At 38.5% G+C, this 23909-nt stretch overlaps 1 protein-coding gene across 4 annotated transcripts in view; it reads right to left on the bottom strand.

Annotated features, from left to right (window-relative positions):
* The window catches only part of LOC146000444 (cyclin-dependent kinase-like 4), a 346071-nt gene that overhangs the window by 14749 nt on the left and 307413 nt on the right, over positions 1 to 23909 (bottom strand). For 3 of the 4 annotated variants that reach the window (XM_083138087.1, XM_083138086.1, XM_083138088.1), the window contains exons 3-8: positions 23491 to 23685; positions 21187 to 21365; positions 18661 to 18773; positions 17328 to 18000; positions 9443 to 9690; positions 6207 to 6280 (exon numbers count right to left, since the gene is read on the bottom strand). In XM_083138087.1, the coding sequence (XP_082994213.1) occupies positions 6207 to 6280; positions 9443 to 9690; positions 17328 to 18000; positions 18661 to 18773; positions 21187 to 21365; positions 23491 to 23685 (1482 nt within the window). Of the gene's footprint in view, positions 1 to 2188; positions 3777 to 6206; positions 6281 to 9442; positions 9691 to 17327; positions 18001 to 18660; positions 18774 to 21186; positions 21366 to 23490; positions 23686 to 23909 lie in introns of those variants that run through there. The other variant, XM_083138090.1, reaches the window with a different exon arrangement.

Raw genomic sequence — 23909 nt, 5'->3', positions numbered from 1 at the left:
TGTAAACCAAGAGCATGTTAATTTCGTACTGTGCGCAAGAGTGTTATTCTTGGTTACTTGCCGTTACTTAACAAACAATTGTTTGTGTTATTGCAGTGTGTATGTATGTTGTGTCAGTGAGATGATTGGAATGCCAGCCACAAGGTTCACGTTAGAACAAAGAATTTTTATGTATCACACTTACGTGAAGAGAGACTCGTGTCGAGACGTGTGTAGGCAATTTGTACAGAAATTCCCAGGCGTTTCACCTCCACATAGAGATACGGTTAGACATCTTGTCCTTAAATTACAAGAAATTAGATCGTTAAATTTTAAAATACTTAAGCAAAAACAACGGATTCTAACCGAAGCAAAACTCGATAAAATTGGTGCAGCGTTACAAAGTGTTTCACAGGAGATGGGCGTGTCAAAATCATCAGCACATACAGCCACTAAGCTACTAAAAACCGTACTCTTATAACACAGGTTAGTGCTCGTTTTGCAACATTTATATAAATATCTACATATGTCCATAAAAATAAGCGGGCATTACAGGCCGCAAATGTCGGGATCTCCATCAGCGCCGCCCGCCACGCTTCTCCCGATCTCTCGGCTGAAGATCGAAATGGATGCACGGTATTATTCTAGAAACAATAACAACAAGAGAAGAACTTTGACAACTTGTCTACTGCTCAAATTCAATCAGAAGCTGCCCAAATACAATTTAAAGTTGCTGACAAGTATGTAAATACAAAGCCAGTTCAAAATCCAAGTAACAAACCCATGTGACCATGAACCATGTAATTAAGAAAATGTTTGAGAACCTACAAGCATTTTGAAAAGCCAATCAATACCAGTATGAAAATTGTGACTTTATCTGTTTCAAAATTTGTGAAGCAACTGGATTATCTGAGACTGATTCTCTATCTATATCACAAAAATTAGTCGTCCATCCACCTCCAAATGAAACAAAATATAAAAATATGTTAATTACATATGCAAAGATAAGAGCATGTTTGACAACAATCCATCCTGAAAGAGGCACATAATGGGAACCAAGGAAGGAGAGGTATATTTTTGGAATGTTGGCATAAAAAAATCATTTGCAGGAAATGTATGTGAATACATTTATTTCCTTGTGGCATAAAAATACATTATACCAAACAAAAAAACCTACTATAATGGTACATCTCTACACCAGAGGTAACAAGGAATAAAAACATTGAAATATTCTCAAGTAAATAACTTAATTATGGTAAACTACACATTTAAATAATATTATTCTTGTACTTACTACAGATAAAGTAATGTAATATACCAAAGAAATATTATGTGTTTGTTACTGGATAAATCACAGCATTTGAAAAATATTTAATTGGTTTTTACATCACATTTTTCTACTATTTTCTGCATAATACGTAGCAAAATATGCATTCAACTTTTAGAATGCCTTACAGCAAGTTTTTGAATAGAGAAATGACCATTACTTAAACAAATAATGCAAAAATATATGCACTGTTTTTTTATTAGAGATATCTTGTTCCCTAAGAGTTTTCACATTAATTTTCATGTATGTAAAATGTGAAGGAGCAAATGTTCTTACTAGTATTGAGAAATACCGAATTGATCTCATGAGACAATTTAGAAAGTTGAACAAAACTTAAATTTATTCATTGAAATCCACAATATGTGGCTGCTCCTGTCTGTCTACCATGTGATATGTCCATGGAAGAGTTAATAACAAGATAGTTAGTTTTATTAGGTTATTCTGCAACAAGTATAATGAGACAGAGCCAATAAATGTGTTTTCGATTGCACAGGGCAAAGTGTCTTAAGGTATAAACATTTATTTTCCTTAAAATAATAATTTTTTACATATAGATCAAATTGCGTTATTCTTTTCTCATAACTTTGGTGCAACACTAGTGTATCTTTATCCCAGCTTCAAATGAGATTTATTTAAACACAGTATTCAAAAGATCACATAATAATTATAACTGAAATAATGATAAGGCTTTATTGTTACTAGTAACATACATAACAATCGTTATGACAGCCTTCAAGTACTGACAAGTGATGAGTTCAAAGGGTGGTCCGGGGTAAAAATCCTCCATGCAAATTAAAAGTAGGGCTGTTTTAGTGGTTAGTCAGTTAACAGTTTGCTCAGGAATGGTCTTGTGCAGCCTTAACTGCATATTAGAGAGCAGCCTTAACTGCATATTAGAGATGAGGGACAATTTAAAGAATTAATATTGTATCTATTAGTAATATAATTTGTTGCTATCACATTTTTGTAATGGTGATGGGTGTGACACTTCTGAGACTTTACTGTAGGACCTTCCTCAGTCTTTCAAAAAACTCTGTGAAATATATGGGTTTACTGAAACTATTTTATTTTCAGAAAGCAAACTTAACTCAACATTTAGCTTCTAAAAATATTACTACATACATTTTTTATAAACATTTTTTGCCTGCAACGGGTGTGAAATTTTGACAGGTGTGACACCATGCACATTATTTACTTTGTAGGATTATGGAACAATACAAAGGCTATGAAAATTATCATAAACAGATGTTTCAAACTGAGGTTTGTTTTAGAAATGAAGTAGGATACTTAAGATATAGAAACAATTAGAATGAAATTAGAATTAATTTAGTTTTCTTATGGTAATTAAGCTAAATTATGTGGAGACACCCTGCCTAAAATCCTGTTTCTGCTATAAAAAGTAACATGTTTGAAACAATATGTTATTTAAAAGCCATGAAACTAATGTTTTTATTAATAATTCCAAATTCTGCATAGTTTTCCCTTAAATTTCATATATAAGTGATAGTTTGAATAAAAATAAAATTAACCTTGTTTGTCCACTTTCGAATGGAATGGCTTCTAATCACCATTCATCCTCAATGTTGTAATAGCCTAAAGAGGCAGAAAAATTAACTTAAAATAAGGGGGAAAAGGATAACTAGTTAAGACTAGATGTTGGATTTCAGAGTGAAAAAAAGGTTACAAATGATCATGCTGTAAATTTTTTGTCCCATGAAAGAATCCTTGCGGTGCCAGTGGCTCTCTGGCTCTTAATATTAATATTAAGTTTGAATTATGATATTCCATTTTTCAAATACTTTTTCCCTTCATAATATAATTTATTAGACACCTTTAAATGCAACACTGGTTGCAAGGAAACAACAGCCTTTTAAGTTTTCATTTTCACAGCTAAGAAGAAAATATACAAATACTATTCATCTGTACTTGGCACAGCTGTGAAACCTATACTGTATCCAGAAATTACTACTGCCAAATCTCAGCTCTATTTTTTACATGTATTATAATTGTTGTAAACAAGTGCATGCCTGGCATCATTATGAGAAAAGAACATAGTTTTAAATAAACTATTATCATTGCTGATTCTGTAATTAATTGTAATGAGATGTTTGAAAAGTATGATTTCGGTGTTACATGTAATAACATGGTTATGAAAAATATTGGTCCTCAGGATATTGTTTTTCTCCATATAATTCATATTTTATCACTCTTGTGGATGTTTTTATTTACTAATAATTCACAGCATGCATTATCTCAGTAGTTTGTTGTTTATCAATGTATTCCACTTATAATAAGTTAAGTTTCCACACTGAATACATATGTATCTTCTGCATATGCACAATCCACACAGTATTTATTATTTTAGGCAATATATTATGTTGTCATTAATTTAGTACCATCACTACACAAGTGGAAGATTTGAGCTGATTCGCTTTGGGCTATGTGATGATGACGATGATGAATTTTCCCTCTGAAACACAAAAAGGACTGTGGAAAAATCTCTCTCTTCTAAACACATTTATACCAAAAAAAAAGTATATGTTACTATAAATTTGTGTCATTAAAAAATTATTTTTACTGCTCAGGTAAATAGAAACCGTACTTTCAAGTGACATTTTTTTTTGCCCAAGATATTACTAAAGAAAAGTAAAATTTTAGGAAGGCAGGATCAATATATCCATATCAAAATGTTGTTTTGATTATTGTGGAAGCACATTATTAATTTTTTTGTTTAGTTTTCAGGACTGATTAGTATAAAAGTTGCTTTAATGTTGCAGTGGTTATTTTGGTTCCATCAATATTAAGAATGCCCAACAAACACTGTTTTAATTGAGTTTCTCGTCAACATTATAGAAACACATTTCTTCACTGCATAACTATATCCATCTCAATTTATTCTTCCTAAGCTCTGAGTTATTTTGGTAGTCAATCTCCGAACCGTCATTTTTGGTTTTTTATCCAACATCTCATTTTGTGGGAGTCGATTTGCAAAACTGCCTGAAAAGTGTAATTATGAGGTTTATGTGGATTATTGAACAAGTTCAACTTCAAATTACACTAGTGTCCAAAAGTTAAGCATAACTAAGATATGAGAAAATACTTTATTAACACAGTAAAAATTAATCAAAATGTTGTCTGGTATACAATAGAGTAGAATACATGAAAGTAGTAATTGTTTTTGTTGCAAAGACAAACATGCAAGAAATAAAATTTCAAGATCACTTCCTCAACCCCCAACAGCTACACATGCCTCGCAACGACATGGCATGCTCTCTACGAAGCGGTTCAAGATCTCTGCGAGCAGTTGGTTCAATTCCTCACAAAGAGCAGTGCAGAGTTCTCGAACCAGAGGCTGGCAGGCTGCAACTAGTCTCCCTAAAGCATCCCAGGCATGCTCCATAGGGTTCATGTCTGGAGACCTCACTGGCCAGTCCATGCGGTGGATTTCTTCACCTTCAAGAAATTCATACACCAGGTTGGCTCAATGCTCCCGTGCATTATCGTCCATGAAGTTGAAGTCTGGTCTAACTGCATCTCTGAAAAGGTACTTCATTTCTGTACCTCTTGGTAGTAACAGTACCTCCAGCAAAGACGTGCAGCTCCGAATGTCCCTTGAACATGATGTCTGCCCACACCAGTATTCCTCCACCACCACCACCAAACTGATCCCTTTCCATGATGTTCCTGGGATTAAATCGTGTTCGAGGTTCTCTCCAGATGAATGTGTGACAGAATCATTTTGCAAACTGAATCTGAACTTATCTGGGAAGAGCATGTTCCTCCATTTGTTCAGGGTCCAATTTTGATGGTGCTGACTCCACTGTAAATGAGCCCTTCTGTGCAGTGGACATTACTGGATATCTGGCATAGAGACCATCTCTGGAGTTCCTGTCTCACCGAGTCTCCAGTACACAGTTTGCCGAAAAACTCTTAATTCCTGAGGTAGCTGCAAGCTCTGAGGACAGTTGTCTTGCAGGCATCGTCCGGTTTTGTTCTGCAGTTAAAGCCAGATTTCAGCCCTCTTGTGTTATTGTTACTCTTGGACGACCTTATACTGGTCTATGATGAACTTCTCCTAGGTCTTGGAACCATCGTCAAGGCCTGGTATGACACTTTGTGGCACATTCAGCATTGATGACACTTCAGTCTGTGTTTGACCTGTTTCCAAGCATTCAATGATTCTTCCCTTTAACAAAGTGTATAACTAACGTCCTTGTGCCATGTTCTTACTATACAGTGCACAAGAGAGTGTCCTCTGATCACAATGACAGTTTGAAACTGAATAAGGCACTCTTGGTCTGATACATTGTTTCTTGTTAACTTTTCGATCACAAGCCTATTTGACGCTGACAGTACACTTGCTTATGCCCGCAAGGTGAGGTACACTGCTTCATAAAAATGTACAGTCATCTCTCCCTTTCTATTTTTCTAATTAAGCTTAACTTTTGGACACTAGTGTATTTCCATGCATCGAGAATATTAAGTTGAAGATTTTACACCTGATGAACAAAAGAATATTGTATACTTTTCTAGGCATAAAGAGATTCAGATACCAGGAAATATATATCCACAATCTTCATAATATATTTCCCTAAATAAAAGCATTCTTAGCATATATACAGTTAAAGAATCTGGAAAAGAACATTTCTCAGTGTTCTCTTTAAAATCTTGTAAACTTGTCAATAAGCATTCCACAAAACTGAATCAAAAATGAAATTTTGTAATATGTAATGTTAATATGGACGCAAAATGAATTATTTGTAAAATGTAGAACTGCGATTGTTTTGGGATTCTTTAATGTATCTTGATTTTAGCACTTTAAACAGATGTGTATATGCACAATCTACTTACAATTTAGTCCCTATCGTAAATTTTATATAAGGACACATGCATTACTTACAGGTGAAGTAAAGGAATCTGCTTGAGTTTGGGTCTTCTCTCTTTTCTTTGTTCCTTTGTTAGGACTGCCTAGTGCTGGAAGTGAGAGTACACTTATCAAGGATTTCTATTTCAGTCTCGCACATATCAACAGTTAATATTGTAACATTGGAAAAGTTTCACAAAACCATTGTAAAAAATATATACTTATCTAGGAACTGTAAAAAAAACAATTAGCTTTACATACATCCTGACAGCTTTCATATTATATTAGCAAGGCAAAATTATCCTTATTTTGTAGAAATCATTGTAAACTCAGATTATTGCAATACAATTTATTATTATTATTATTATTAATAATAATAATAATAATTTAACCCATTGTGTAACAGCCCGTAAGGGCATGTCTACAGATTGCTGGCCTCACTCCCACCAGATGTGGGAGATCGTCCAACCAGTTACAGGATAATGTGTCGTCAGCATGATGAACCCCCTAGTCATTGTAGGTTTTCTACAACCTGGTTACGCTACTCATTTCTAGGTCCAGTCACCAGTCCAATACACAAGCCAAAATCTCAGGAAAGGATCTTAGCCTGAGTCCAAAGCTTGGACCTTAGACTGCACTGTCACGGTGTGGGACCCAATGCGATTTATATATTAGAAAAAGAAGGACAAGATTTTAAGAAAAACTAATTTATTATTTCAATCATTCATACCTCAGATTTCCATTTCCCATTAAGCTCAGAGAAGAATCACACTGCGAAAAAATTCTCTTGACAGAATCACAATTGGAACAATAATGATTTTTTTTTAAAAAAAACTATTATACAAAATCAAATTGGGGGAGGGGGGCGGGGAGCAAAGGTTGGTAACACTGGTTCCAACTTCCAAGAAGTCATTCTTAGCCTGAGCGTGTCTAGACATTGCTTGAAGAAACTATACAGTTTTCAAAAATAGGAACAACACTCGCATTCATGTGGTTAAAGTATATACATACCTGTTTGACACAGATCCTACTAAGGAACAGAATTCAGTGATCAGCAAAATTGACATGGCAAGCAAAAGGTATATTACATATGTGCAGCATATATTAAATGTTAGCTACAAGACTTGGAGAAAAAAACACCATGTTGCTTTTTTAGAGTTGTCAGGATTTGTATACTTTAAAGCAGCAGTTCTCAAACTTTTTCCTCATTGCACCCTTTAGTTGTAACTAAACATCTACTGTACCCCACCACACATTTTCTCTGAACAGTGAGTTCTGGAGAATTTTTGAGCTGTCTGATTGATGGGGCGTTTTTGATATGTTGGAGGCATGTATCTGCAATAGACAAAATTATATTCGGGCTGTATGATGGGAAGATAATAAACAAATAAACATTAGAATCCCATGTTTATTATTTTATTGGTGTTCCTACGTTTACAATGTTTATGATTAGTTACAAAAACAAAAATATGAAACATGTATGCTATATAATTTTGAATTTGAATTTTGAATTTAAAATTTTTGGGAGCATCAGCACTTAGGCTATTTTGCTCCCGTCACAGTATACGGGGGCCAGCCCCTTATCATCACAAATAACAACTCTAACGTTGCATAACTAAAAATCTTAAAATCTTCTGACTTCTATTAAAAGCTGAGGCTGTAAACGGGCACTCAGCACACACAAGGTAAAAAACAGGACAACACACACAAAATTATACTGGCTGTAGTGCCAGTCGCCAGAGCCTGGTTAGTCTTTAGTCCAGGGTGCACTACGTGGAACTGAGGTTGACTTTTGGGCGCCTACGTGGAAGGTACCCCTTACACCCCGTATGCTATATAAAACTTTAATTTTCATATATTTTTCCAGAGTTATTGAAAAAAAGTAAAGAACCAAAAAAAGTTTGTTGACAAACTGTCGAGCACAATTTTGGATTCCTTTTATTGTAAATCCTCAGAGTTTCTAGTGAGAATGAGGTGCCTGCATAGCCTGAAGCAGTTCCTTGATGTCTGGTTGTGCACTTGAAAGTTTCAAGCAGAGATTAGATTCCAAATTGAGTCTATTTCGGTACTTGTTTTTTTAGGTACACCATGAATGAAATACCACTCTCCGAGCTGATTGCATACCCCCCCTTCAAGTAGTTTATGTATCCCTGGGGGTTACACGTACCACAGTTTGAAAACCACTGCTTTAAAGTATTACAGGAAGCATATTCTGATTTGTCTGATTTGGTGTTTTAAGTCCACTTTATGCATGGTAAGGCTAATCGGGACTGGACCTACAGTTTAAAGTGGGATCCGAACCACTATGTGCCTCCACCGGGTATCGAACCTGGGACCCCTTGATTACAAGGTGATGACGCTACCACTGTGCCATCGGGGAGGCCCTACAGGAAGCATATTAAACCAGGAACTAATACAAGTAATAACACAGCAATACTTTAAATGTTTAAATCTGGATGGACAAACCAAATCTGGCAGAACTTTGCCCCTAGAAGTTATTGCCGAGTGGAAGGTAGATTGAAGATATTTAGAAGACCTGTAGAGCTGTGTATAGAAACTCGATACCTGCATTGTATTTCATGCATAAACCTAATTACATTGGACATCAATCTGGAATTTTTGTAGAGGCAGTGGGAATCAGTACATTTATCTAAAATTATTAAGCAGATACAACAATAATAATAATAAACTATAAAATAACAATGAAATATTGTTAGTACTATCTCTCTAGGAAGACTTTTGTCAATGGAAGAAATGTCTAATACTTTACTAATAATAATACACAATACTTTTTCTTCATATTCCCAACCATTAATTCACTGAAACACATAGGCATTCTCATATTTTGTTACAACTTTTACCCACATCAATCAAGGAATTTTTTTTAAAAATTAGGCAAAATGTTACTAACAAAAGTTTTGTTGGGTGACCTCTGACATAAAAACACTAATGTGTGGAATTTTGAACTATCATGGAACTATTTCTCTTACAGTCTATGGTTATTACAAGCATAAAAACAGTTTTTTGTTGTGACATTTCAGGAGAACACACTTTCCCTTTACCAGACATTTATTAATAAATAAACTAAAAATAAATTACGTGCTTGTAACAACCATAGACTGCGAGAGAAATAATTCTACAATGCAAGTAATACATACATACAAGGAAAAAAAACTCATGGAACTATTCTTTATTTGGATTAAGAGGTAGTAGAATATCAAATTCTGAGCAGTTCTTGTTTTGTATTAAATTCACAAAAATAGTGCAAATACCTCCAGGAACATTGGGCAGGGAGAACTCGTCCAGAGGCTTCATCTTCCAAACATCTGGCTTCGGAGCCTTCTTGGCGAAGTTGGTCCAGTTCTGCAATCCCTTGTCGGGAGGCGGAGATTCCCCAAAAAGGGCTCTTTCCATGTCCAGACGCTTCCAGTGGGTCTGGGTCGTCTTCTGGACGGTTGGGTTCTGAGTCTTCTCCTTCATTCGCAAACCCAGTGGGGATCTCTTCAATGGATCGGATGGCCTGGAAAGGTGAAATCAACATGAAAATGAGTATATTAATATGTAATGGAAGGTAGTGATTATAAACCAAAATAGGGCAAGTTTTGAGAATACACTTAAGAAAAATGTGAAGTATTATACTCAGTGGCGGCTGCTTAATACGTGCTACCGTGCTATAGCACGTTGCTAAATTTGTTAAAATGAACAGAAGAAAAAAGCAAATCTCACAGATGCAAGAAGTTGAATGAAGCCCCAAAGTGAAATGAAACTTCTCATGTTAAGAGCCTCAACATTTACCAGCGGCGCCAAGTATTTCCCTTGCGCTGTTGGGGCTATAAGGAATTGCGTACCGTGTAAAAAATCTCAACAGCACGTTTTCGCCCCTTTTTCATCACTCCGTGCATGAATACTGTACACCCCCACTCCTCGATTTGTACGGGGGATAGGGTCTCGGCTCGAGAAAAATCGTCTGCTAGCGTGCTACAGGAAGACTCAGCACGGTAAGTGTGCCATCTTAGGATAAGAAGAAAGTCTACGACAACCTATTGCCTCTGTCAGAACAACGTTCTTTAATGTCATATTTAAACGTTCTGTACGTTATCAGTGTAGACTTATGTAATGTTTGTAACATGTCGTATACATTAGCAGCACCTGCAAAAAGTTGGAACGCGAATTGACACTACCCCTTAGCCTTTTATCTATTTCGGTGGTAAGTTCTAAAGATTGCAACTCTGAAACTATAGTCCGTGCCTTTTTTGCTTCCGAAAGTGGAAATTTTAATTTTATATTTTATCTAAATTACCTGTTTTTAAATGCTAGAAATATATTTCCTTGTGTTTATGTAGCACTTCAATAGTCAAGAAACAAACTTACAGAGTACCGTCATTTTTCCCCGGCTTCCAGACCTGAAAATTTTCCGCGCGGTTCATTTCATTGTGTTAAAATCGCATGGCGTGTGGTCATTGTTGTGAAGGATTAGCTTTTTGTTGTTGTTGTTAGAAGTGAAAGTGAGTGTGTGTGTTATAGTGTACCATGAATTCGGTGGATTCTTTGTTGCAGCGACCTTTCTCTTCAAGAACACTTGAAGAAAAGTTAGAAATAAAAGCGCAAGGACGGCCGTTGCCAGATTTGGATCTATCGCAAAATGCAAAGGGAGGTAAGAACGCTAGGCATAAAAGGCGATTTAACAGAAAACTGTACGATAGTGAACCATGGCTTTGTGGGTGTCAAATTCGAAATGCATTATTCTGTTTTCCTTTCATACTTTTTGGAAGTAATGATTCGTGGTCTAAGGCAGAGGTAAAAGATCTAGGATATTTAAGTGAATATATGAGGAAGCATAGTGAAAGCAAAAAGCACATGAATAATGAGTTACATTTTGTCTCTCTCGGAACTATCAACATAGCAACGCAGTTAAGCCACGCTTATCTAGAATCGCATAATGAGCAAGTTAAAAAAAATCGCCACATCTTGTCAAAAATCATAGACTGCATCAAGTTCTGTGGAGCTTTTTCGTTGGCCCTGTGTGGCCGGCCATGATGAAACAGATTCCTCCGCAAACGCTGGGGTATTTTTAGGGCTCCTTGATTTTGTCAGCAGTTTACACAATGCTGTTAAAGAACATCTTGACAACAGCACTGTATTTAAAGGTACTCGATCTCGCCATCCAAGTTCTGGGTTGGAGTCTCGGCCCGAGTATGGGTATTCTTTGTAATACTTTGTAATAATGAAATTAATGAAGGGGCATTCACAAAGAATACCCATACCCGGGCCGAGACTCCAACCCGGAACTTCGATGGCGAGATCGAAAGTCGACCACTTAACGTTCGTGGCCACAGAGCCACGGTTGGGGGGAGGGGGGTTAGGGGGTCATTATAAGTACATGAAAAACAGCATCAGTTGTAGCACGCATCTTTGAAAAGTCACGAGCCGCCGCTGATTATACTGTGATATCAAATCAGGCTTACTGACACACTAACACTGCCAAGGTAGAGGTAATATACCATGGAGTAAATCCTTGGGAACTAAAATAACTTACTTCTCTTGTAACGGTTATTACAAGCCAAAAAACACAGTTTTTCATTGTTATGCAAATTGCATATTTTTATTATTTTTGTAACAGCATTGTGGGGAGAAAAGGATATGGAATTAAATAATTATTACATGTGAAATAACAAATCTGTTTTCTCCCCATGATGTTGTTACAAAAATAATAAAAATATGCAATTTGCATAACAACGAAAAACTGTTTTTATGCTTGTAATAACCGTAGACTACAAGAGGAAATGATTCTACTCCCTCTGTCCCATAATTATTGTCCGGTACAATTTTGTTTTTTGTCCCATAATAATTGTCCGATAGGCAAACTGTGACATTGGTGTATACAGAAGAAGAAAATTAAACACGGGAATGAGTCATACAACGTTATTAATCAAGGATCAGTACAAATTGGCCGATCAAGTATCCAAAAGAACATAAATAAAAAGTCACCATTTTGGCATACCGGACTACAATTATGGGACAGAGGGAGTATAATGCAAGCAATGCATACATACAAGAAAAACTAAAATAACTTGCAACATGTGACTTAATGAGAGAAGTACCAAGCCAACTTCTATCCTCCCAATAATTTCTACAACTTACATGTCTCAGCACGCTTTATACCCATTTCAGATATATTGCAAATTCTCATTGGTTCAAACATACTGATACATGAAAGCTATAACAATTGAAAGTAGTGGAGAAAATATCTAAGTTTCAACAAGTTTTTTCAACATGCTTTAAAATATTCATAATTTCACATGTAATAACTATTTAATTCCATATCCTTTTCTCCCCATAATGTTGTTACAAAAATAATAAAAATATGAAATTTGCACAATTTCCAGGATATTTACAATCCACGAAATACCAGGTGGCCACAATTAAGGCTGCCTTACTCAGAGACCTCTGGAACCTGTTTGAAGCAACAGATTGTGCTGAAACTTGGTATAGAGGCTGAGGAGACCATGGGGAAGCAAATGCTGGAAAAAAGTTCAAATTTTCACCACCAGGTTGAAATGTGGCACTGAAATCTGATGCACAGTGAACAACATTCGGGGCAAATGCTTCCGGTGACTATTGATCACACTGTCTTCGGGTGACTATCACACTGTCTTACACTTCTAAAGGATCATTCACTTTGACAGGGTGCATTGAACATTGCTGTACTGCCAAAACTCAAATTACTGGTTGTTGTTACTTTAGTGCCACATTTGCACCTGGTGTAGAGTATTTGAACTGTTTTCATCACCATTTATTTCCCCCATAGATCCAGATGGCTCTGAGTAGAGCAAGGACGTATTTGGGGGGGGGGTCCAGGGGTCCCCCCTTCCCCGAAAGATTTATCAACTACTAAAATAAAATAATGAAAATTATATTTGTTTAGCTCTTGTTGTATAATTTCCTCTGAACTTATTGGAAGTCAAGGATTATATTGGAATCATAGGGCGTTGAAGGACACGAAGGACATATTTAGGGGATCCGGACCCCCACCTTACCCGAAATACTTATTAAGTACGAAAATTAAATGATGAATATACTCATTTAGCATTTGTTGTATAATTTCCTCTGAACTTATTGTAAGACAATATTGGGATCATACGGCTTTCAAGGACAGGAAGGGCGTATTTATTGGGGGATGGTCCATGGGTCCAGACCACCCGAAAGACTCACCAAGTACTAAAATTAAGTAACGAAAATATTAGCATTTGTTGCATAATTGATGGTTATTAATTATCTGAACTTTTTAGAAGGCAAGAATTATATTGGGATCATAAAGCTTAGAATGATATTACAAAGAAGATTTATGTACACTACTACTCAAAATAATATGCATAAAATTTTAATCAGAAACTTACTTTTCTCCAACTACAAGTAACATCATTTTTATTATTCGATAAATATTCAATTATTCATCTATTTGAGATCATTTAATTTGCCAGGGCACTTGTTTTTATGTAAATTATTCCGATCTTAACTACAGGTAGTCTACATAATGAATATGCACTCTTATATCTCTATTCTTATACAGTCTTTTTACCTAATTGTGTAATAATAATATATTAATTTATGTATTGTAATTAGTATTAATTTGATTTATAATTATTTTTATATAAGCATTATTATTATTCCTGAGACACTTGGTTCGGACCCCCCCCCCCCCCCCGAAACATATTTCTAGATATGTGCCTGGAGTAGAGCAACTTTAATTGTGGCCACGCAGTATAAAGGTGGCCTTTTAGCAGACTCTGTAAGGCTCCCTATACTCTGGAAAGTATCAAGTAGAATTGGTGATTAAATTCCAGTGATACTTTCTGATACCAATATGCTGGCATCGGTATCAGCTCATCGCTAATGCTGAAAAGGTATTTCCTAAATCAGCTAATTGTCATAAGTTGTAAAAAGTTATAATAAATGTATTCCTTTCCTTCCTCCATTAAACTAGTTCACTTGACTAAATTTCCTTGATTGCAGGAAGATGGCATTATTAGTCACGTGCAGGGGTGCCCACAGGGGGTATTCAAGACGCACCTGCGTAATGGGAATTCTTGGGGGGACTTTCATAGTTTATCTACCAATTCTACGTATCTTCACACACAAATAGGGGGATCGTTTCGTTTTATTCACTTGTTATTGATTTTTAGTTATGGTTGTTAGATGTTCAGCATCTACTTCATGATTTAACAACTTCCACAAGAATACTATTTCCTGTAGCAAACATGAAATTGAGCCGTATTTTTTCTTTCTTTAGTCTCTTAATTTCAACTACAATGAAAAGTTTCGAATGTTGCCATTTCAGCCAGTGGTAAACGATGCCTGGTGTTTTCTCTCAGCTTTAGTGTTGTATGATTTCAGCAGGGGCGGCACCAGGGGGCACGAGGGGTGCTTGCGTGCCCCTTAATTTTCTTCCGCACCCCCTACATTCAACTGAAAACACTAACATTAATAAAGGTAAAAAAAAAGGTAAAGTGTTCCCCTGTGCATAGCACCATGCCATGAAGGCGTATAGGGGGCGTGGGTCGTGAGTGGGGGTGATGTGATCAGCATCACGCCCCTGACCACCTTTACCCCCCAGGGTTTCCCCCAGGTACCCATGTTATTCGACGCTGGTTGTGCGCCGGGGCCGCTTCCACCGTTAGAAAAGTTCCCGGATTTGAACCGGCCGGGGATCGAACCCGGGACCCTGAGCATGGTAGTCAGATGCGTTACCGACTGAGCCACCGTGGCCACTACACTAACATTAATATGTAATATGTAATATTATGTCATGTTGTCATATTGAGCGCCGAATGATAGGTACTGAAGTAAGACCGTTATTATTGTATGCAACAGGCAAGCACTGAAAGAGGTGTCGATCCTTTTCTGTACTGGCGGCAGCCTCTGTAAAGATCAGCGGCCATTTTTTCTTCTTTCGTCAGCATTGTTGTTATCATTTTTTTCTTCTTTTGTTTCCGCCTACGTGTTCTTCCTTACACTGGAGCAAAAAATTTCAGCTGCTTTTAAGGTATCACCAGGTTGTGCTCGGGAAATTATTTAATGCAAGTTGTAACATGAAGGATAGTTTTCCTCTTAATACGTTCTATGTATTTGTTCCACGTAACATGTCTAGTAAATGTACCATTTCAAGCTTTTTCAAAAACTGTTAGGAAGAGGCCCAATGTTCACGAAGAAATTTTACAGTTCGTTGTTGGGTATAGTGCGGCTATAGTGCGCTAAAGGGATTTTAAAGATGACACAGTTGCTGTGTTCTTCGCATTTTCTCTTGTGGCAGACGGAAGGTATAATGTACTATGTATTTTGTGCCTTCATTGGTTACATTGAAAAGGTTAAAAAATTGTGTTTCTTAGGGCAGGATGATTTTATTTTGTATTTCACTACATAGTTCAATAAAACTGTTTACACTGCATGGCCTCTTTCTTGGAGTAGAAGACTTAATACATGTCATCATGGACGTCCATGGGGTGGGCAGGGGGGGGGGGAGCATCCCTGGAATGAATGTCAATCGAAAGTTATACATATATTTCACACATATATTTTAATTTCAGTCAGTAATTTATGTTAATCAGTGGCGGCGATTAGGGATGCAGTTGCCTCTCCCCCCCCCCCCGCTTTTTGCTATTTTTGCCCCCACCCTATGCTAAACCTTATCTACCAAGGTAAAGTAAACTGTCCTTGCCCCCCCCCCCCAGTTTTGGCACCTGGCTCCCCCCGTTTTGAAAGGTCGCATGCGTGTTTCATGTTTTCCATATTTTCAGAATCGCACCCCCTAAATTTCTTTCCACACCCCCTCAGCACCCCTAGATGAATAATCCTGGTGCCGCCGCTGGATTTCAGGTATGATTGATTAGTTTTGCTTGTGTGTGTTCCTGTGCTACGACTGACTGGATAATTGCAAAATACTCTCAGTTTTCGCTTATGTATCTCGAGAATTTAATTTTAAAAAATAATAATAAATTATCCACATTCAAACAAAAATCAATAACTGCATGTTTATCCAAACTATATTCGTGTGTGTATTGGGTGGGGGGGGGATATGATGAACAATTCTTTTGGGGGGGGATTTTGATGAACGACTTCGGGGGGATACATCCACGACCTTGGGGGTGATGGGCACCCCTGTCACATGTGCAATGGAAAATGTTTCAGTGTGCCCAGAGTGAAGATATAAATGAATGGAAAGATCTAAGTTGTGGAAATTGTGGGGGGAAATCGTAGGTAGTGGTAGAGAATTGGCATGGAATACCAAGCTAGGTTTGCTCCCTGGTTGAGACACAATTTTCACATAACTTTTACAAACTATTGAGTTAGTTTAGATGAACTGATTCCTTCAGTTACATAGAGATGGAATTAATATTTCTGTTTCTTTGCTGCCACTTTTGGCTAATTGCAATGATGGGCATAAGTGATGATTAGATTCAATCGGCGAAGGGACACTCACAAAGAACACCTATGCACAGGCAGGGACTTGAACCTGGGAACTTCCGTGGCAAGCTCTACCACCTAATATGTTCAGCCACAGAACTGGCGAGATGGCATTATTGTTCACATGCCCAATAGTAACAGAAAGTTGCACCTGGAATGGACGAAATAAACTTACGCAGAGATAATAACCCATGCTGCAACAGCCCGTGACAGCCAGAGACTACCTACCTACTGCCAGTCTCACTCCCATCTGCCGAGGTGGGAGATCGTCCAGTTACAGGGTGACGTGTGGTCAACATGATGAACCCCCAGTCGTTTTAGTTTGGGTTTTTGGTTTAAGTCCACTTTTATGCACATATAGGCTAATTGGGACTGGATCTACAGTTTAAAGTGGAATCCGAACCACTAGGAGTCCCCACCAGATATCGTACCTGGGACCCCTTGATTACAAGGTGACGACATTATCACTATGCCATTATGGATTTTCAGTTTTCCATGACTGGGTTATGCTACTCAATCGTAGCTTCCCAATTTCCTCCAATTGTGGATGGCCACCGATCTCATACAGATGCCGAAACCTCAGGAGAAAAGTTGTTACGGTTCCCCCAGGAGCCTGGAACCTGCATGCTGGCTGAACAAGAATTTTCATAAACTTCTAATAAATTATAAATGCATTTCTCATGTGAATTTACTTACTTCCCTGCATTGTTTGCATTCCCTTGGTTTGCATCCTTGTTGAAGCTAATGTTGTTGATGAACGGATGTAGAACCTGAAAGTGCGACAAGGAGGAGTCCCCATTCTGGAAGTGGAAGGGGGAGGGCGATATGGCCTTGAGATCCCCAGGGACTTTCTGCTCCTGCTTCAACGACATGGGCATCATCCTCGCCAGGGCTTTGGAGGGAGAATACTTCTGGAAGGGCAACGACGTCCTGTTCTCCTCAGACTCATCAACCTCGGAAGCCTTCCTCCTGGACTTGACGTCGCGCCTCTCACCAACATCCACCATGTTGATCTTCCACCTGCTGGTCTTGTCGTCATTGTCGCTGTTTTCCTTCTTGGCAGAGCTCACTAGCTGCAGTTTCCTGAGCAACGGGTTGTTCTGGAACTCCTGCTGGATCTTCTGCCTGATCTCCGACACGAACTTCTCCTTGAAGCCATCGTGGGTGAAGAAAGGGTGCTTCAGCAACTCCGCCGCAGTTGGCCTCTGACCAGGGTCCATCTTCAGGCACGCAGAGGTGAAGTCCTGGGACAGGTTGGACCATGACGGGTAAAGCTTGCTCAGAGGTTGCAAGGAGTCATCCGCCAGTTTCATCCCCTTGTACATGGGGTTCCTGGATATGATCTGCTGGTGTCTGGGAGCTAGTTTACCTACAAGTAACCATTGCAAAGAAGAAGTTAGAAGAGCCATGAAAAGGAAAAAAATTGAATAGGCTATGTTGGTTGGACCTTTGGCCAATGCCAGGGCATCTGTTTTAGAATTTTCCTCTCCTTTCGACACACTGCTATGGTATTCCAAAATCTGAACAATTACATGTGCTTAGAATTCCTTCTAGAGCATTCCCCTGAATATTTGTGGTTTGCTTTCACTATTGCCTAGATATTATCAATAGTTTCTTTTCTACATAAGTCTATTAAACTATTGATAAACTAACTAAACCTAACACATTTGTCTGTGGTATTACATTAATATAACAACAGCATCTTCATGCGCCTCTGTGGCATATACTCTTTTTCAAACTTTTACTTTTTTTGTTAGTTTGGTGCCCCATTTGCTGCAACGTCTAGGATGACATCCATAGTTCTGCATAGAACAAAACATCAGAGTTTTCACCTCACTGGGTATCGACCCTGGGACCCCTTGATTAGATGACATTGCCACTACATCATCCGGGAAGCCCGGAGAACAGACCATCTGTGACCAACTCTTAACAGTAGTAATAAAGAAGCGCCAAATGTGCATTTGGAATTCGCCAGTTTGATTGTGACCTAATATGACATGAATAAAAGCATAAAAAAGTGTCAACTTACCACGTGCTTTCATAATCATGAAGAGCTGGTCGATATCCGAGTCCCCAGGGAACAGGGGGTCACCCGTCAGCATCTCTGCAAAGAGGCAGCCGATGGCCCAGATATCCACTTCCCTACAAACACAGAGCAGTTACTATCAAAATCAATACACAATAAACGTAATGGATAGTGTGTTCATGGATAATCATGTCAAAGCAAATTAATGTCAGGAAATGAGATACAGGATAAGACCCCTAAAGGGATAACACATATGATCCAGAACCAAGATATCACTGACCATGGAATAACCAAGACAAATAAGAGTACATATGTATATGTACAGGGTGTCCCAAAAATTAGTATGTACCTCAATAAACATAATTATTGTAAGTTTTCTAATGCAAATTCAAGTAGACAAATTTAGAATAATTTTTAGGTTATAAACTTTAGTGACTATTTTGGGACTGGATCTACAGTTGAAAGTGGAATTTAAGCCACTATGTGCCTCCACCGGGAATAGAACCCAGGACACCTTGATTACAAGGCGATGATGCTACCACTATATGACGTAAATCAGGCAATTACATGTCTTTTTTAAATAATTGTTTGATTAATTTGCTCTTTATTACTTCGCTTCTTGTGTCTCTTTTGGCTAATTTGCGAAGATGAGGATGAGTGATGATATGAAATTGATGAATGGACACTCACAATCAGGATTCGAATTCGGGATCCCTGGCGTCGTAGCGAGGTGTGATAACCACTCCGCCACGGGGCCGGCTCTTTTTTAAATAAGTATTCTTCTCGATAAATTGTATATGGAACAGAGAATCATGTTCATTAACCATGTGAATTCATGAAAAAAGTCAATTATTAGCAACTATGAAAATAAAGGTACAATCGTACGGAATTATTATGTTTATTTTTTTAAGGCACTAACTCACAATAACTTTATTATATTGTGAAAATTATAAGTAATGGGAAAATACTATGCAAGTTTTAACGTTTTTGAACTCTGATATATATTCTGTTGTCGACGATAGTCTCTTTTAAAATCCTAGTTTTAAAGCACTGATTATTCATCTATCACGTTCCGACATAATTTATCAGATTATACTTAAATTAAACGTGCAATTTAATATACTAATAACCAGGCCCGTAGCTAGAGGGGGGCAGGGGGCATCTGTCCCCCTGAGAGCCTGCTTTGCCCCCCTGTGAAAAATACAGAACATACTCCTATCTGGAATTCTCACTAATCTTTACAATGATATCCTCTATTACTCTACCAACATAACAAAAACACTTATTGATTTTGTGATTTATTAAGGTGTGTGGGATTCCGAATAATGTCGTACTAGGATTAGGGGGAGAAAATCCTTTCCTGATTCAGACTTCGGGAAATAATTTCGTAATTTTCAGTATCTACAACAGTTGTGACATTTTGAGAAGTCTTGTATGAAATGTGCCTAATGTTTTTGGATGTGTTGCTATGAAGTTTGAACTGCTTAATCTTTAGTTTCCGAAGTCTACCTATTGGTAATAGTGATTCATGTGGTAGAGAGTGGGAGTGGATATTTGATTTATGTTACTTAGCGTTGCCTTTCTGCCACTTCGAGCTAATCGTGACAATGAGTGATGACGTGAAATTTATGAAGAGAGACTCACAAACAGTGCTGCAACCACAGCAGGGGGCAGGGGCATTATCCCCCCCAATTTTGGTCGGAAGTCCAATCGGGGAGCAAACATTGAAGTAAAGAAACATGACTAGCAGAATCTAAGAATAGCAGTACAAATCGATACTCAAGATGTAATTAGTTTTCAAGTTTTTCTTGAATTTTTCTTCCAGACGGCCAAGGGCAGTTGCAGGGAGCACAGAGGGGCAATTGCCCCCTCGCTTTCAAATTTTATACAAATAAAAGTACATTTCGTAAAATTTTCTTGCTTGCTTCGCTCGCAAGTGCGAATTTTGCTATTCTTATAGTCCAAAGTCCTGGGAGCCAAAACAATCTAAATGAAAAAAAAAATGTTAAAGAGAATGCCATGGCACCCCGTGAAATTATTTGCGCCCTATTAAATCAATATTGTTTTCAGTTTGCAAATATTTGGATCTAAAGATTTTCCTGCTCGCTTCGATCCCAATATGATTCTTCTGTTGTAAATTACCAGAGAGAGAAGTGAGGCCAAATATATACTTCAGATTGTTGCTGCTTAAATGCACGAACAATTCTTTTGAGGAAAAGGAGCGCGCACATTTGGGAGACAATTTGGCGTATGTATTGATCATGCCCCTCTGTACCCTGCTATATCTGCCAATGCAACACAATATATTAAAAATTTGCCCCCTCTAGGATTGACTTTGCCCCCCCTAATAAGAATTCCTGGCTACGGGCCTGCTAATAACAGCATGCCCAGCATCGAATTCTCCATGTATTTCAACAGGAGAACAGTTGCCTGTCTGAAGTGCACAGACACAGCTATTGTCCTGCCATGTACGATTACCTTTGCCTTACCATCCCCATTCTAGCTAAGGGTTTTCCTGCATCTACTTACTTTCCATACTTGGTGTCCCCGACAAGGAGCTCGGGCGCCCTGTACCAGCGTGTGGCCACGTAGTCCGTGTACATTTCCCCGGGGGAGGCCAGGAGCCGAGCGAAACCAAAGTCGCAGAGCTTGATGACCCCAAGGCGAGACACCAGAACGTTCTCTGGCTTCACGTCTCTGTGGATTATCTGCAACAAGAGATTCAACATAATTCATCTTCATTCTGCACAACCTCGGCTAATATACACCGAAATAGTTCAGAAATCATGCGCATAAAGTAAGAATTTAACTTGCTTAAAGAATGACATCCATGGCTGATACTTTTCTGCACTTGCGTGATACAGAAAAAGAAGTTACATCATCTGTGCTGATAAAGTGGAGAAACAGGATAAAACTTACCAAACTGAAAAATACTGTAACTCTATCAGGGAGAGTGATGTGCCTACGGGGTGTTGGGGGTGTCTGAACTAACCACCCCACCCCTAATATTTACGATAAGAACTTTAAATGCAGAAAAAGATTATGGAATACAGGGTTAGAAATGAAGGCTCAACCGCACAAGAGTTATACAATGTTATTCAAATGTTACGGCAGTAAACATAAAAAATTACAGAAACACGCTGGCGACAAGATATGATAAAAGCCAATGAAAGGAACACAACATCACAACAGTCATCTACTTAGAATACTGCGGATAATGACAATCGTTATATTGAAATTTTTCATCCAAAATTTACTACATCCATAGCATTAGCGACTTTCATTTCATAGAATAGACTTGAGATCGTGGAACTTTGCATGACTAGTATAAACAACGGCAATAATAATTAATACATTATTTATTGGTTATTCAAGCATGATCTCAAACCATAATTTTCCATATTTCTGAGATAACGCAAGACTTATCACATTGGACCCAGTTTCGGTTTTGCTATACACAGCCTTTAAACAGCAGAACAAGCAATGTAAGTAAGTGTGGGCGGTTCCATTGGAACCAATCTATTCTCACGTGCATGGTCGTATTTCACCGACTGCCGAATAGAACAATTCCAGCTCCTGAAGTGGAAAACGTGACCTTCCGGGGGAGGGGAGGGGGGGGCGAGTCTTGGGGTTACCTGGTGGATTTTTTTTTCATTTTACATGGTGACAATGAGACAGCTGGGGGAAGCTTTGCGACTTGCTAACTGGGGAATACGTTTACATGGTATTCCCCATGACGATTTTCCTGATGCAATTTGAGCGCCACATCGCCTAGAACGTCCGTCAGTCCAATTCCATTCAATTAAGTTGTTGTTTTGCGTTCACTATATGCTCAGATAAACTAATCTAAACTGGACCTACAGTTAAATGTGAGATCCGAACCACTACGTGCCTCCGCCGGATATCGAACCTGGAACCACTTAGTTTTCATGGCGACAACATTACCACACGCCAACGGGGAGGCTCCGTTCGTCAGCCGAACTCGGCAGAACATGGCCGGGTAAGCGTTAGGTCGAAATCGGGTCCAATGTAATCATAACCTTACAGTGTAGATGGGTCCATGAGTACCCGAATTGTTAGCGCTCTAGCCTTTGGCAAAAGATCGGTCCTTGGTTCGATCCCATTTGAAAGACCAAACCTTTCTGTGTTGAACCAGCACAATGCGGACAATTGTGGGTTCCTGGCCGCAGTCTAGTAATTGATAGCAACGGCGATGGGATCACATGTCACCCAGTAAACACCCACTCTTTCTCTCTCAATATCAAAGAGCTATTGCATGGAATTAGGTTTATTTTTTAAAAGGTACAATCAACAATTGCTCCGAATTACCCGCAGTAAGTTCATAAAAAATAATTATTATTAACTTTGTAATTGAAGCGAGGTTAGATTGAAAGCAATATATGTTTACGTTCCGCATGAAGTTAGTGTCATAGGTTAGATGCCTCACATTAAAAATAATGAATTTAAACAATACCGCTCGTTTCGCCTATTGGAGCGTTATTCGGTCGAGCGAAGAACTCTAAATTCCGTACGCTATCTAGCGTCACCCGTGCAAACTATTTGGCGGTCGAGTGAAATACTCTCACTGCAGCACTCTACACACATAATCAAAATATGAATATCAAATAGGGATAGAATACAGAGAGCAAGAATAGGAAATTGGTGGGTCTTGTCAAGTAAGAAGGATAAAATAAACAAACACAATGAAGCAAAATATAATTCAAATAACAAAATGCAGGAAAAGGAAAGTTTGGAGGATGTGATCATGCAGAAAGGGTGAAGACCCTTCTCTAGTCGAAGAGATCGGGTCTCTCTAGGAATCTTGGTACTTACGTTGTGCGAGTGGCAGAATTCGATACCCCTGAGCACCTGGAAGGTGTGCTTCCTGGAGACCTCCTCTCCAAGGCCGCTGGTGTGTTCCTCCAGCTCGTCCAGCACGGTGTGGTCCATGAACTCGAAGACCAGGTAGAAGCGCCTCTTCCTCCGGAATACCTCGATCATGTTCACAAGGTTCTCGTGGCGCAGCTTCTGCAGAAACAAAAGGGAAAATCAGTGGCCGCTTCTGTAGCCAAGAGAGCAACTCTTCAAGCGGCAACATTAAAGCGGAAAGAAAGTTACAGGAAATAAACTTTGTACTGTGCTATATGTCCAGCTCTTCCTGCTGGCGGCTGACCTTCGTGGCTATTTCTGGCTCTTTCTGTCGGGGACAGGCACGTAGCCAGGGAGGGGGCTCGAAGGGCTGAAGCCCCCCC

This window comes from Lepisma saccharinum, chromosome 16 (assembly GCF_977018435.1).
Source record: "Lepisma saccharinum chromosome 16, izLepSacc3.1, whole genome shotgun sequence".
NCBI classification, from domain to species: Eukaryota; Metazoa; Arthropoda; class Insecta; order Zygentoma; family Lepismatidae; genus Lepisma; species Lepisma saccharinum.
This window is presented reverse-complemented; position numbering and strand designations above follow the sequence as displayed.